This window comes from Drosophila rhopaloa, unplaced genomic scaffold (assembly GCF_018152115.1).
Source record: "Drosophila rhopaloa isolate 14029-0021.01 unplaced genomic scaffold, ASM1815211v1 contig_167, whole genome shotgun sequence".
NCBI classification, from domain to species: domain Eukaryota; kingdom Metazoa; phylum Arthropoda; class Insecta; order Diptera; family Drosophilidae; genus Drosophila; species Drosophila rhopaloa.
In genome coordinates, this window is record NW_025335047.1 from 4,350,140 (window position 1) to 4,366,217 (window position 16,078).

Sequence of the window (16,078 nt, forward strand, 5' to 3'; positions counted from 1 at the left end):
GTGCTAATCTATTGACTGTCACTGACACCAAGTCGGTGCGACTATTAGAGCGCGTCGGAGATTCAAGGGTTCCTGGTTCGGAGATCGTTTACATTTCAGCAATCGTGAGTTGGGCTTGGTTGGGTGAATCACTTGAGCTGGCGAGGTCACTCTGTAGCTTTCAATTGCCGGGAACTAAAAGTGTCGTCAAAATTGCTTCTAAAGCCATTGAGGCGGTCTTTTTTGCCCGATCAAAAGCGGACTGGTGGCCTTAAGTAGTGCTTTTTCCATCGAAAAATAAGTGAGAGCAACACCAAGGGTATGGGAAAGTCAATGCCAATAAGAGTCAATAAAAGATAATACACTATACTTAACTTTCCCTTAACCCATTAAATAAAAATTGTTTATTTCAATACCTTGGTACCAAATATTCCCCACAATATTTCCGTTCACTCCCAATAATAACAATAAATAACATTATTTACTTTTTAGATATGTTCATTTTTATTTAAAGAATTTTACTTTGATTTATGCATAAACATGAATCATCTTTTACCACTTTGTTTTGGTTTCTTTGAAAATTTCTTCTAAAATTTACTGAACTCTGAATACTTTAGTTTGCGCTCTCGTTTTTTTACTTTGTGTATTGGAATTTTACTGGTTTTTGTTTTGCAATTATAATGTGTTGACTTAATGATCAATTTTGTGGCTCCTTGTAAGGTTAAACTTTAATATTGCTTATATATTCTGTCTTTAAATTACATCATTTTACAGTGATAATTAGAAAATGCTAGCACATGCTGTGTGGTTGTGTTCGTTTTGTGTGTTGCCTCTCATTTCGTCTCTAAATATATAAATATTCTTTTGTTGACTTTGTTACAATTTACAGTTGAAACACTTAAATGTAATTTGGATAGTTAAATTTAAAAAATGCCTATAATCCAGTATTCCTCATCCCCTCGTAATATATCTGTATTTAACCCTTTTCTTCGTCTGGCTGTAACACGTGCGATTTGTTTGTTGTTTAAATTTGATTTAATTTATTTGCGATTAGAATTAATTGAGTTACAATACGAATATCGATATCTTATGTTCACAAAATATGTTCAGGTTTAATTACGTTCTGAGTAGAAGTCAAAGCGTTCTCCAAATAAACTAATTTACATTTAGTCACTTGCTATATTAGAATCATATGCTCTACGCTAGGTTATGCTACTAATATGTATTTTAATCAGTTTAAATTTTAATATGTTATTCGTAGTTGTTGTGCCGTGATAAATATTCGTTCATTTATTTAACTAATTGATGGAAACTGATTAAAAACATTTGCGCTGCCTGACTAATTTCATTGTCTGCTTTTGATTATCGCTAAATCGCTCATAGTGGATACGTTTTGATATCTTCTATAAGTGGCATAATAAATCTTAACTGGATCGCAATCCTATATATGTACACACGATCCGGACACGAGTCGACGATTTGAAAATATTGCTTAGCGTACATTACTTTTTTTTGCTCGATTTGGCAATTTTCGGCATTATTTATACAAGTTTCTGACGGATTCGCACGATGCACTCGTTCCCTTTACATTGTCCTTATACGAGTTTAACAAATTAAAATTAGTTTCGAATGGCAGTTGGTGTTCTGTTCTTCTTATGTTTGTATCTTTTCGTGTATAAATATTTTGTTGTTTGGTTGTTAAAATTGAATTGGTCTATTGCTTGCACCCAGATTAGTGCCTTAAAATAGGAATCAACTTCTATGTGTGTGTCTGTTATTAAAACGTTGGAAATGAATCTATGTAAAATGCAATTCAAGTTGGACGTTTCACAATATCACGTTGAGAAATATGCATACACAAAGCAATTAAACAGTAAACAAATGGCAAATAAACAAGTCTCATTCAATACATAGCTTGAGGCTAACTAAAAATAGTCAAAATATCTAAAACGTTTTCGTTACGTCTCTAAGTATATAAAATTTCTCTTTTTCTGCAGATGTGTATGTATATAAGTCTGTATTTATATATATAAGTGTTATATATTTGTGTAAATGCCAACATTATCGGAGGAAGGATTGACTGACTCTGACTAACTCTGCTCTCTATCGTTCTCTCTCTAAACACACATCCCCCACTATACCGTTCTCTTTCCCTAACTGTCTGTCTATCTCTCTCTATACATACTATACATTTGAACTGAAAGACGCGTGTTGGCCTTTTGTTTTCACTATCGAATCACAGCAATTGAAATACACTTAACTCAACGGGAGACTAAACTAAGAACTTGATGTAGTAAATGGGTTATTGATCCTCCAGTCTGTCGTCCTGATCCTGCAGCAGCTGCACTCCTACACCGGATGCTCCTGCGCCACCATTTCCGGCAATGCTGCTCCCGGTATTCTTGCGCAGGTGATTGCGCAGCATCACCAAGTTCCGGTTCAGTGGCAGATTACTGGCCATGGAGGAGGACAGCCCTCCGCCTCCGCCGGAGGAGGAGCTTGGTGCATGTGGCAGAGTGTTGCAGATGTTACCCAGCGGCGCCGAATGGGCGGTGGGCGAGGTGGCGGTGGCCAGTCCGTGGGGCGTCAGGGTCCCGGTGGTGCCATGGCTCAGGCCCAGACCAAGACCCATGCCCATGCCCGAGCCCACGCCCAGCAGCAGCTCGTGGGCCAGAATGGTGGGCAAATGTTAAGTGCTGCTCTTCAGCGGACCCGACGATAGCGAACTGCTGCTGACCCCCGAATCGCTCGACTTCTCGCTAAGCCCTCCACGCGTGAGCGTATCGTCCGCCATAAGGCCGTTGCCGCCGAGAAAGGACTTCTTGCCGAGGCGGCCTCCGCCCGGCAGTGTGGCCTTGAACGGATTGTCCTTGCAGCGACGGGCGCTCTCCACGCGCTTCATAATCTCGCTGGAGCACTTGGTCACCACGTCGTCCAGGCTGTTCGACTCGTCCGTCGAGTTCACCGCCTGGGTGGGTGTCTGCGAACTGGGCAGTGGGGATCCCTCGTAGCATCCGGAATCGCGGGGAAAGTGCCGCCGGCCAAAGGGCGATGCTCCATGCTTGATGTTGATGTTGTTCAGGCGGGCCTCATCATTTTCCGAGCTGGAGCCGGCTATGTCCACATCGGAGCCTGTGCGGGCGAAATTTGTAGCTGTGAGTATGCGTGGGTGTGTGAATGGGTGTGGTGTTTGGTACGAGGTGAGAGTGGGTTAGGTTAGGCTTTAACAATATTTGGTTCAGTTTAGCAATGACTCGAACAATGGGTGAACGCAAGTAATAATATTTTAAACTAGTTCACAAAACCAAATTTATCGCTACTATAAACTTATCAGCAATTGCTTTATGGGGTGTTGAAGAGCCGATAGAAAATACAATGTATCGTATGCCTTTGACTAATAAAGTTAAGATTTAAAATTAAGAATTTCACAATTCCTTAAAAAGTGACGTTAGATTTTGGTTTTGAGCTATCTTGTTGTTTCGTCATGCATATAATATTATTACTGTTGGTCTTTCACTTTCATTGAATTTTAACAAGCAGTATTGGCAATCTGATTAAATAATCATAAACTAAACCCAAAAACTGGTTAAGTTTACAAACTATCAAGTCCGCAATCATTGCATAAAATGTGCCAGTAATTAGTGATTTTAATAGGAGCTTTTGGGACAAAACTTACATTCAATGTCATGCAGCAGCTGCACAGCCGTCAGCAGCTTGGCGCGATGCTCCTGATTGAGAATGCCCAGGTAGTCCAGATCGGCGGGCTCCAGTTCCTTGAACAGCTCCAGGTCCTCGTAGCTGCAAATGGAACGATAGGTGAAACAATCCAACAAAAATATTGTTGGTAAATTTGTTTCATCTACACCACTTACCCGTTGAGCACGAAGACGGAGGTGTACTCCTTGAGTCCGATGCGAATCAGCAGGTCCTCCACGGAGCAGGGACCTCCATTGTGGCTTCCGTTGCCAGGATTGGCCAGCCGGGAGCCGGGGGCCAGGGTCTTGCTGCTGGAGTTCTTCATGCGCTGCTCGGGGAGCACCTCCACGTTGATGAACTTGAAGTGGCCCACGCGGCCGTGACATCGTCCCTTCCAAATGCCCGAGGCATTCATCGACAGCACATCAATAAGCTCGCCCTTCTGCAGATGGGAGAACAATATTATTAGATTAGCATGCTCCGAGAAATCCTTTTGGGAGTTAAGAAAGCTACTTGTAAGGCAAAAAACATGGTTTTAGGAGGGCAACTTAAAATTAAAAATAAACGAGCTTTAGGAAATGTTTTTACACCACTCTTAATAGGATTTGGGTAAGCAAAATATTTACGTTTTAAGAGTCAAGAAAGTTAATAGATTACTGAATTGTTAATAAGCGATTTCTATCTCGGTAAGCCATTAAGTGTTCCCTCACCAAAGTTTCAAACTAACCTAGACCAACTTACCTTGAATTTGAGTGCCTCCTTGTCGTAGGGATTGGGCAAACTATCCACGAGAGCCTTGGCCTTGCAGATGCAGCTGGCCGTCGAGGTGCGATCCTCGGCCGAAATCGAGCTGTGCGGACTGCCAGGACGAACCAGCGCTTGGGTACCTGTGGGCGAAAGGATTCGAAGGGAGATTGATAAATATTTACCCTGCCTTTTTTGGGCCAAAGTTTGTCCTGGCAAATTTCCAATTAATGCGCCCACAGCCAATTAGCCGCAGGACCTAAGGAATTTACTTGGGACAAACACCCAGCCATGCATGCATGCCCGAACTCACACTCATTCGTTTGGTTAATTAAAAACTTTTCAAATATTTTTACACACACACCAACACACACTTGGGCCCCCGAAAATATTCAAATATGCACTTGAAGTTTTCCATTATTTTTCTGTGCTGTTGTTTTCTTTGCGTTGCTTTTGTTTGGTTTGCTGGCCAAAGCTTTTGGCTAATCCTTGCTTTGTGTCCTGGCCACATGAAAAATAAAGTATTTTTCCTTGCACTTTTCAAAGTTGCCACCCCCTATCGTCCTACTCCGGTGTTGCCTTTTATTTGGCCAAAAGTTTTGTTCATTAAAAAGGAAGCGGTTGCCCTTCATTTAACCACGCCCCAGACATTGCAATCTGCCCCGCCCATCGGCAATTGGCCCCCTTTTGACCCCCAAAAGCAGCGGCTGACAGGGCCGGCAGCAGCAAGTGCATTAAAAATTCATTAAGTTTGCGAAATTTGAAGGAGCAACAAAAAACCGCAACAAGAACTACAACTGTTAATAGACCAATATGCAAGCCAGCCAGCAAGGCAGTCTGGGAATTTTTCCATGGGAAGGAAAGGAGCATGAACATCCGTGCTGCAGACAAAATCAAACCCGAAAACTCTAAATTGCCAGCTCAGACAAAGATACACAGCCGTCCCAGCAGATACACAACCATTCTCCCGGTATTCGTTATCCATACTCCTACTTACTCGAACCGGAAGCGCTGGGCAAACTTTCCACGGAGCTGGCCGAACAGGCAAACGCCTGATCGCTCATGCTGCCACGGTCGGTATTATCTTGGGAATTGCTGAAATCCCTCGACGTATCCTTTGTGGCAACAAAGTTTCGTCCATTCTCATTAAATGCGCCAATTTCCTTTGCCGAGCTACGCATCTCGCCCGACTAACAATCCCCAAGCCGAGCCGTAGTGAAAGTTATCCATTTTTTCCGTGTGTTTTGGTTGTTGCGTCGACATCGTCGTCGTCAGCGTTGTGCAATAAATTGCATGTCGAAGGGGAGCACCAGAAACAGAACAAGAACAGCAGGAAAGTTTTGTTAGTTAAATCATTAAAAAGTTTAAAACGAACATACCAATACGCAGGGGAGGAGAAGTGAGCATGAGACTAGGTTTGCGTACACAGAAAATAAAGTGTAACTCATATGCTAGTAAAATGTTGGAATTTATTTCCATTAATTTAAATTTTATAAATGTGTAAAATATCCATGCGTTTTCATTTAAAAAACAAGATAAAGATAGGAAAGACTTGAATTAAACGGCTAAGGTAAAAAAACTGGTCTTTTAAAATTTATTCAAAAAGTTAAAAACTAAAAAATACTAAAACTGAATATATGCTTTTTGTAAAATAAATGTTTCTGTGTGATATTTATGGTTTTAGACACCGGATTGCATTAGTTTTGCTTTGCCTTAAGCCTTTAACTTCTGATGCTGGACACCAAAAACTTTGCTCATATTTTTGGGCAGGCCTCGACTCGCATCGAAAGTTTTTCGAGCTGAACTTTCACTTTTACGACCCCGCCAAACAGTGCAAGCGGCCATAAAAACTCATTAAACTGGCATTTGCATTTAGAGTGCATGTCGCGGCAAAGAGTTTAGGTCGAGCGGGGCCATTATGAGGCTTAGGCCGAGGTCTAGTTGAAGGCAATTGCATATGCAAACCGCCATTGGCCAGCGGCTAATTAGAAAATGTGTCAACAAAATCTCCGTGACTCCAGCTCCACTCGCCCGATGCACTTCTCCTTCTGCGGAAATCTGTTTTCCTCTGGCATTAGCGTTTAATGAACTTACATGATGCACCGTGGCCTTCTGGCAAATGGTGTTCGCCTTGCCGTGCGGCAGTCCGTTCTTTTTGGCCTTCGCGGCCAGGAGGCTGGGCGGCAGGCATCCGTGACCCCGGGTCACTCCGATGTCCTCGTAATCCGACGACGGACTGGGCGACAGCGAGGGCGACTCCCCGATTCCGCCGCTCAGCGTCCTGTAGCGGGCCGTGCAGTTGTTGGTGCCAATCTGAAAGAGGAGGGGGAGACGGTGGTAGAAAAGCGGATTGAGTGCGTTTCCATATTAGCCAAGTTAGAGCAAGTCAACTTTGCAAATGAAATGGTCGCAGTCCCTACCCCGCAACCCACATCCCAAATCCAAACCAATAGCATTTGCCGTTCGTATTCCGACAACGTTTAGCTGGCTTAAGTGCCAACTCCGACTCCGGGAAAACAAGGAAAAAATACTAAAAACGGGACAGGGGAGGGGGAGCCTGGGGAAAAACTTGGCTAAAAAGCTTTTCAAGTTTGTGTGCGTTCCTCGGTCGTCCGCTCGTTTTTATTTCCCTCTATCTACGTGCATTTCTGCTATCGTCCATTTTCGACCAGACGACATTGGCCAAATGCGAAGTTTGTTTGTCACAAAGAGCACTTAATCAATTTAGACGCATTCAGATGCAGTTGCAAAGCGGGGTTTGGAATTGGAATCGGAGTCGGAGGAGCGACCAAAGCTGCAAGTTAAATGAGCCCGATCCGAATGGAACTCAGTTCCTGCACTTACCGACACCGCACTGAGCCTGGAGGTAACGCTTTGGAGGTCTGAGATGGAGCCCGCATAGTCGCCGCTTTCACGATCATGAGATCTGCAATAAAAATTTATAAATATTAGCCAAAGAATAATCCAATTTAAATAATAATTTCATTAAGCCATTTTATATTTTTATTCTTTCTTAAAGTCCCATGCTTTGTGCTCATTTAAGTTCCAAACTCTGAACAAAGATGATTTAATTAAAAACTGTATAACTTATCTTATCACAACTGCTCTCTCGAAGCTTTAAGCGGATTAAAGTGTTTATTTCACCCATCCTACTGTGCTTTGTCTATTAAAATACAAATTTAATCTCATCCAAATAATATACATTTCACTTCTCTTCTTTTTTCCTTTGCACAGAAATCTTCTTTATGCGTCATATCAATGGAATAACCTGGTCTGAAAATTGCCCCCTTATAATGGCCAAAAATAAACTTTAAAATCGAAAAACGGCAAACATTTTGATGGCAAACAATAACCGAAAGGAAAGGAAGGTGTGGGGCGAGAGGTTGAGATATACACGACCCGAGGTCGAGTGGCAAACAAAGGTCATATAAATAAATACTTGATATCTTTTTCTTATTTTTTCCTTGGCAGGTTTTCCTTTGCCATTTCGCTTCAACACTGTTGAGATTTTCACTTTTGGTTGCCTTTGCTGTTTGTTTTCCACCTTCGTTTTCCCATTCTACCGGTTTTCCCTCGCATTTCGTGAGAAGAAAAAGTTTTCTTTTCGTTTGGCTCGTTTGTGGCCCCAGCGGCGCACGAGGCGTATAAGTTATTTCAGCAAGTCCTTTTGTATGCGTACGTGTGGAAAACGCAGGGTGGCGTTTTCCATCTCGCACTCCCCCCTCAGGATTTTTCTCACTCAACCCCTGGGCTGCTGTCTACCTAGCTGGCTGATTGAGGAGCTGGCGCTCTGACTTGTGGATTGGCGTTGAAGTAGCAATAATGCCATTTCATTCAAGTGTCTCCGGCCTGTCGCTGTCTTGCTCTTATTGCTTTCGAATACCTCTTCTCCTGCGAGAAGGATCCTGGACCCAGGACCCAGGATCCGTGTATATATCGAGAGTGTGGCATGCGTAACAATATGAAATTGATGACTTTCGCATCGATGCGTTTCGATATGTGTGCCGTCTGCCAGTCAAGCTGGTTCCTCCTTCCTCGTTCGTCACTCACTCACTCACTCAGTCACTCACTAATTCCCTCATTCAAGCCCCCATTCATTCATTCATTCGTTTATTCAATCGGCTGGCTGCAGACCGTTGATAACCGCACTAATGAAGTGAAGTCTACCCTTTTCCCTTTTGCTTTTTTTTTTGCTGTCTGTCTGGAGTTTGGGGCCTGTGCACCTTTTCCGATTGACAAATAAATACGAGATGGCCACCAGACTTGAGCTGTTTGATTGCTTTCGCCTTGGCCAGCTATTAGTGTTTGCTGGTCCAAAAGCTGGACCTTTTCACGCCAGACTGGGCTCGTTTGTGGCACAGTTTTATGGTTCAATGATCCCTCCCACTCCCACGCCTTTGAAGTGCGGAAAAGGGTTCGGCAATTGTGTTTGCCATATCATAACTGCCCACTCTGAAGGTCGGCGGGTACGGGCTTCAGTTTATTTATTAATGCGCCACCTTCGTGTCGGCCCTTTGGCCATAAACTCAACTGCAAATAATAATGGCAATCAACAACCGGCCGGCCACTGCCCCGCACCCCCGAGGTCCCCACTTGGGATCCACTTGATACTTCCTGCCCCGCGGGCCGAACTCACCTGGCGTGCGTTAAGGGTATTATTGTCGGTGGATTTGGCGGCTGCTGCGGCACGATAAGACCTCTACGCGGCGGTCCACGTTGCGGCAATGAAATATCTCCGGCGGATCTTAATGAAATTACGCCCGTGCTCTCGCGGTTGTTCGAGAAGCGCACTCGGCCACCCTGGAAAAAAAGCGGAGAAGAAAACCGTGAGTGAGGGGCATACATACACTGGGGGAAAAACGCCATCTAAAATCGAGAAACAAAAAAGTTGTAATAAGAAATTTTGCATCTAGGATTGCACACAATAAAAATGGGTTAAATACTATTTAATAATAATTTAATGTGTTGAATACTGCCCAACACTTAATAATAATAAAAATCTAATGGTGAATGGATCACGCTAAGTGGTTTACAACCCACTTTCAGGTTGATGGAGAAAAATACACTCGATTATTTCGGATTAGAATTCAAGTCTTTATTTGGGTAGAACTGCTGTCGGTAATATTACCTTTTCTTGGGTATATATATTAAAACTTTGTTTAACATTTACAGAAAATCATACATTCCATCACACTTTAATCTCTATTCTGCTACTAAAATTCTATGCGTAAGTACTTTGATTAAAGTATTCGTAAGAGAAACCCAAGTTAAAAAGTTTAAAGTATTCAATATCTTTGATTTTAAATATATTTTTGTTTCTCTTATTTTACGGCATTTTCGACAACTTCGTTCAGTGCACATATCCGTAAAAGGAGAGGGAGATAGAGTGCGCACAACATGGGATTAGCATTCAAGTAGAATTTGTTGGCCGCTGTAGAGCAACAAAATTATGAAAAATTAACAAAGTTATAAAACTTTATGAGGCCGTGAGAGAGGAGCGAGTTTATTTGCTGTTGCGGCTGGCTCCACTGTACTTTTACTTGTTGTTGTTGTTGCACTGATTTGATGTGGCTGCCGGTTTCAGCTTGGAATTTTAAATTTAGTGAACACAAATTTGGTTTTCTTTTCTCGCATTTTTTTTTGCGTATGGTTGTTTGCCAACGGAAATTGCAAAGTTTTCTCGTTTTTAATTTAGGCAATGCAGCTAAAGTTTTGGGTTGCGCATGGGGGCATGAAAAAATACTCCAATCCGAATTAGATTTTGTGAACCAAGCGTATCGGCGGGAGTGCTAAAGGTTCTTTCGCCTTTCGGGTTGGTTTAATCCACAATATTTTCGGTATGCAAACTCGGCTGGAATTGGTTTGATGACATAGAGAGCCGCGTATCATGTGAAATGTTTGTGGGTCCGGTTTCTGATCAAAGGCCGGACCCAAAACCAACAATTCAATTTCAATGCATTATCTCCGGCTACTTCGCTCCGTTAAGCAGCCACAACTGCGAGCTTAACCTTTTTCGGGAACCGCAAAAGTTTCATTTCAATTTTAAACAAATTTCGTGGCCACATCAAAGCGGCTGAAAACCGAAAGAGGCCCGCACAAAAGGCCCCTGAGAGTTGGGCCGCCTCGAATGCCTCGAACGCTTCAGCGCTGAGTGATTTCAATTGACTAAGAAAACAAATTCCCCCGATAACTTGCCTAATGCGTTCCAACAAAAGCGCAACTCCCCGGGAACGCAGTGCAAAAAAAAAAAATCAAGGGGCAAAGAAAATTATGCAAAAGGAAAAGTCTCAAGACGGCGACGTCTTTCGCAAAGTTTCCCATCCCACTTCGCCCCCGTCTCTCCATCCAGGGGATCAATCCACAGCCACACTGGGAGAGTCAAAGTCGAGCAAGTCAACAGGAATTATGCACTTTTTGACTGTCAATAAAAATAAAGTGAGTTCGAGTCGCAGTTTGTCCTGGAGTTATGCACACAGGCAAAGGAACGACGAAATGCCAAAGGACATGGACATACAAATCGAAGTGGGTAGAAATCAATGCGCCAGCACAAAAATATATTCAGCGTATAATTTAATAAAGCAAATAGAAGAAAGCCACAAAGCGAAAATCGCTGAAGAAAACCGAAAACTCAACGGGGAAAAAAAATGTATATATATATGGAAGAGGAAACTCCCTCACAACTTTTGTGGCTGGCAAATTCCACAGAGAAATCAAAGCGGGTTGCAGCTGTAATTGGTATGGAAACTGGTATTGGATCGGGTTTTGGCCCTCGGCTCGAAGGAGTCCTCCGCCCACAAACCAGGATTAACGGCGTCACAGGATGCGGCGCATAAATTTCAAATGTGATTGCAACTGCGACAATGTTGCCGCTGCCAATTCTTTTTTTTTTGAAGGTTGACACAAGCCGCATTGAACGGGTCATAGAAATGTCAAGAATCACATGAAAAACACTGATTTACGGCTGCGAGAATTTTTCTTATGCATTTTACATTATTCTAATTAAATTGTTTCTTCCTTTTTTAAATTTTGAATACAAAGTATTATTATTCAAAGCTTAGCTCTAACCGGACATCTTAAAAAATGAATAAATTAATCTTTTATCTAAATATATTCTATATTTAAAACTTCTTGTATCTTTCTTTTAAGAAAAATATCTTATTTTACATCATTCGAAGAATAAGCCTTGGAAATAAATTATATATCACTTATTTAAAACCCAAAGGTGGTATTTTAAATTCTTATTCAGCTTACTCTTACTTATACTATTAAAAAGGGTCTTATTTTAAAATACTACGTTAAGAACGACACTCACCTGAATAGTGGCAGCTGGTCCGCAGTTGAGCCCGGCCATGAGAAAGTCATCGGGATCGCTCTCGTAGGGCGGCTCGTCATACCAATGACCTTGATGATGCAGCGCACTCACCGCATAATGTGCCGCTCCCCCCGCCTCCTCCGCCGCCGCCCACTCCGATGGGCATGCCCAGTCCGGCGATGCCCATGCCACCGCCCGTTCTCAGCGCCTCGTCGTACATGTACGTATCGTCTGGAAGGAGAATAAACCGAGTTTAGCAGCCGCAAGTAAGGCTTAGGATTAGATCCAAGGAAATAAGGGAGCGGGGAGAAGGAAAACTTTAAAAACTTTTTGCGAGCGCCCCGAAAAATGTGCAGAGCCAGCAGACTGGCTGCAACACAATATTATTATACGCCACGTTGCACACAAAACTTGCAATGCCATTTGCCACATGCGAGCCGAGCAAGTTGCTCCGGAGTCCGGAGTCTGGAGTCTGGAGTCCGTGGTCCGGGGCTTATGTTCGGATTCTGGTCCGGAAACGGACATAAGATTTTATGCTCGCTTATGCATGTGACGCTCGCCAGACGGGCGGACGGGCCACGCCCTCTTTTGCTATTGCAGCAGGCAGTTGCAACTTGCAACAGAAGCACTTCAAGTGTAAAATTCCTGGCTTCATACTTTTTGGGGCACTCGCTTAGATTTTCCTCTTTTCCACTAGTTTTCCTTTATCCATCTTTTGTGCTCTTTTTGTTATGACTTACCCATGCGTCCTTCTCCTCGACTCATTTGCAACAGTCCTTGTCGAATGTCACGCAGGATCTATCAAACAGAGATGAAAGGTTCATTAGTATTAAAAAAATAATAATAATTTAGCATAATTAAGCCTATTTTGTTTTGGGCACTTTTCACTATTGGTATTTAATTTAGTTAAGTATATATAAGTTTTTCCTTTGACCAAACACCAGACTAGCTTTATTTCAATCAAGGCCAATCAGCAATGTTCCAACTTTATATGGTCAGAGAAAGTCTTGTCACCATTTTGACAACTTTTTGGCACCCTCAGCCAGACTATAACTAAATAAAACTAAATGTTAAAGTCAACGCCTTCGCCCGGGGTCCTCGTATTCGTATTCGTATGCATGTTTGCTCGTATTTGGGCAGCACTTTGTCTGCATGCCAAACGTGACTGCTGTGCGAAATGAAAGGACGAAATGTTGTCAACTTTCGGGCTATCGAGCTCCTTGTACTTCTACAGCTGGCATCTTATTAGCCAAGTCAGTCGGTCTCCGAGTCTCAGAGTCTCAGGCAAAGGCGTTAAAATTACAAAATTCCATTTGAAAACTAAAACAATTTTCCCAGCGCAAGCAGAGCGAACTACTAGAATGTGATGCTTGTTACTATTTTTCTGTTTTTGGGCACGGCATGTCCTGAGTGTCCTGCAGCATAATGGCATTCTGTGTGCGCTGCATACTAATTCTGAGAGCATATATGAAAATGTTTCTGACTGCCGGATAGCGAAAAGCATGCCAGGGCCGCCCAAACAAACAGCAAAACAGAAATAGAGTAACAGTCGGCAATAAAAGCGGGGCGCTGAAAAATTAGCTAAAAGCTTTTTTGGCCAGTAGCATTAAAAATGCATTCAAATGGCAGTGGGTGGGTCGTGTTATATAGTCCTCACCCACACAATTGGTTAGATGTTACCGTTACCAAATTGAAATTTACGTGGCCAAGAAGACCCAGCATCTTTTCTTACAATTCTAATCACATCTAAGGTTTGGGGGCCGCCTGCTTAATTGCCAGGCCAAATGCAAAGGGCCCCAAAAAAAAAAGGAAAAGAAAAGAAAACAGAATTTCCAGCCCACTCCCATCATAAATATTTCATGTTGCTCGGTACTAGACATACATACAACAACAAAAATTTCTTTTTCCATTCCAGCTTTTCCTGACCAAATGGAAAACAAGGCCGGAAGAGCAGCCTGCTTGCCATGTGGGGGGCTGCAAAAACAGCAATTACAATTAGACAAACAGAATGTTGTTTGCACAAGTTAAGCAGCAGCAGTAGCATCAGCACTAACAACAATAACAATGTGACACCCCTGGCCCCTCCCCTACACTCACCGAACTCCTATATATCCTTGCCCCACCTCTTGTGTGCTTTTCATTTATGCACAAAAATTATTGCCCTTGCTTAGAAGCACACACTTTCCTGGACTGGCAAACAGTCGACAAATTGTCGTGCACCAACGCAATTTGTGTGAGTACACAGGAAAAAAACATCAGATAATCATATCAGTTTTAAAGTGTCTTATTGTCATGCCAAGTGTTGCATCAAGATTAACTTAATCGTTGCTTTCACTATCCAAATTTGATCATAGGATCCAAGTCGCAAGTAATATTATTACCATGAAAAGCTAAATCGACGTGGCTGTTGATCGGAAATTGACTGGGACTTTTTAACCCTATGCAAGGGTATTATAACTAGAATGAAAATAAACAATGAAAAGATGATTTTTTCTCAGTGCAGTTGTATATCTGAGTTTTGCGTGTATATGTTCGCATCAGCATGCTGTGCATCCATCATTGAGCCTGATAACTGGCATAATTAACTGTGCCTGCTGCTGCCAAGTTGATTGAAGATGTTCAGTGTTGTGGGAGAAATGATTTCCCTAATCGATTTCGGTTTTAAGTCAAGGAAAAATCTCGGTTTTACCCAAAGCTTAGGCTGAACCGGGGTTTATATTATCAATCAGTCTGAATTATCAAGCAATCAACAAGAAATGTTTTGCTCGGCTTTCACATTTAATTCTCTTGGCATATAAATAAATAAGTTACTCTCTTTCACCGACACGCCCATCCGTTTTTATCATGTCCCTCGTTTGGACAACGAAAGTGTGGAAAGTAATTTTTTTTTTATGACAGACCAAAGTTTATCATTCGCCACGTTGCACTTCATTGTTTTTGTTGCTTCGTTTTGGGGTGCGCCAGTGTGTGTGTGTGTGTGTGTGTGGGTGAGTATCTGTGTGCTTAACATTTTGTCTGCGTCTGTTTTGCATGTTTGCTCGCCACTCACTCTCGCACACACATTTATTTGGTAGCTCGAGCTTTTGGCCTGGTCTTCAGGCTTTTATGCCTTGGAATAATTGCTGTTTTTATATCAAATATTTTTAATAGCTTTTTTAATTGGCTTGTGCATGTAGAAGTCGTAGCATTTATATATTGCCAAAACAAATACGAATGCAAACAGTGCGTGTCGACACTATAAGTTGCTTGCATTTATGTCTCATAATTAAGCAAATTTTTATGAATGGATTTTCCATAGCTGCAAAAAGTATCAAGAAGTTTATAGGCTCTTTATGGTACACGTACATTTTATTATCTTTTGTGGGTGAGGTTATGAAAATTAATGTATACATACAAAAATAGGTCATTTCTTTTAGGGACTCTTAACTATGATTTAAAATAAAAAGTAAATACTAAAACCTTTGGACTTTCCTAAACTCCTGGTTCATTTAGATTTTAGGTTGATAATAAATTGCTTTCCTATTCAAAATGATACCATTTTGGATAAGCTATTCATCCTCAAAAGCCTTCTTACAACACCAAAACGCACTGTACGCTGGAAGGCAAGAAAAAGCAAGCAAAACATTTTGGCCTGTGCAATTGCAACTGTTTCTTCCGTTTGTGTATTTAATGCATGCAAATATAAGGCTACGAAATCTGTGAAATTAATAGTGCAGCCTACCAGATCACAACCATTTCGGTCAACCCTTGGGCTGTGAGTGTTTTATGTTTATTTAATTTGTGAAAAGTGCCCAGAACAAATATGCTTGATTTATCCCTGGCCACTGCAAATGTTTGCCATTCGCATTTATCAATTTTAGAATAGACATCTTGAAGGCATAAATCTTTGCCATGTGGTCAGGATATTTGGATATGTAGAGAACTGGATATGTTCAAGTCACTTACCTCCTCGTGTTCACGTTGAAATTTTTCCTTTTTCCGCATGGCCTCTTGTACTTTCAACTGCAATTGGAAAATGCTTGTTAGCTCCAGTCGTTTGCTGAGTGACTTTGTTTATTTATGAATGCGCCAACTAATTTCTTGGCAAACGAAAATTTAAAGTATACTTTCATGTAGAGCAAATGGAAATGGGGCGCCTCTGAATTGGGGATGTTTGGTTATGCATTATGCATTTTCTAACTAGTGTTGTTGTCGCTGTTACAGCTGCTGTTGCTCCAGGTGTTGCTGATGTTGCTGCTGCAGGTGTTGCTGCTGCTGCTGCTGCTGTTGCTACTGCTGCTGCTGTCTGTCTGTTGTTGCTGCTGCTGTCGCCGTTGATTGCATTTTGCTGCTTGTTTTTAGTTTGGC

The 16,078-nt window shown here is 42.1% G+C and overlaps 1 protein-coding gene across 1 annotated transcript in view; it reads right to left on the bottom strand.

Annotated features, from left to right (window-relative positions):
• Positions 1-991: 991 nt before the first annotated feature.
• The window catches only part of LOC108044192, a 156,725-nt gene continuing 141,638 nt past the window's right edge, over positions 992-16,078 (bottom strand). The window contains 12 exon segments of the mRNA XM_044458577.1: positions 992-3,111; positions 3,656-3,777; positions 3,852-4,117; positions 4,417-4,562; positions 5,417-5,609; positions 6,514-6,732; positions 7,264-7,345; positions 9,056-9,219; positions 11,732-11,863; positions 11,865-11,962; positions 12,472-12,529; positions 15,677-15,733. Coding sequence (XP_044314512.1) covers positions 2,282-3,111; positions 3,656-3,777; positions 3,852-4,117; positions 4,417-4,562; positions 5,417-5,609; positions 6,514-6,732; positions 7,264-7,345; positions 9,056-9,219; positions 11,732-11,863; positions 11,865-11,962; positions 12,472-12,529; positions 15,677-15,733 — 2,367 coding nt within the window. The 3' untranslated portion in view covers positions 992-2,281.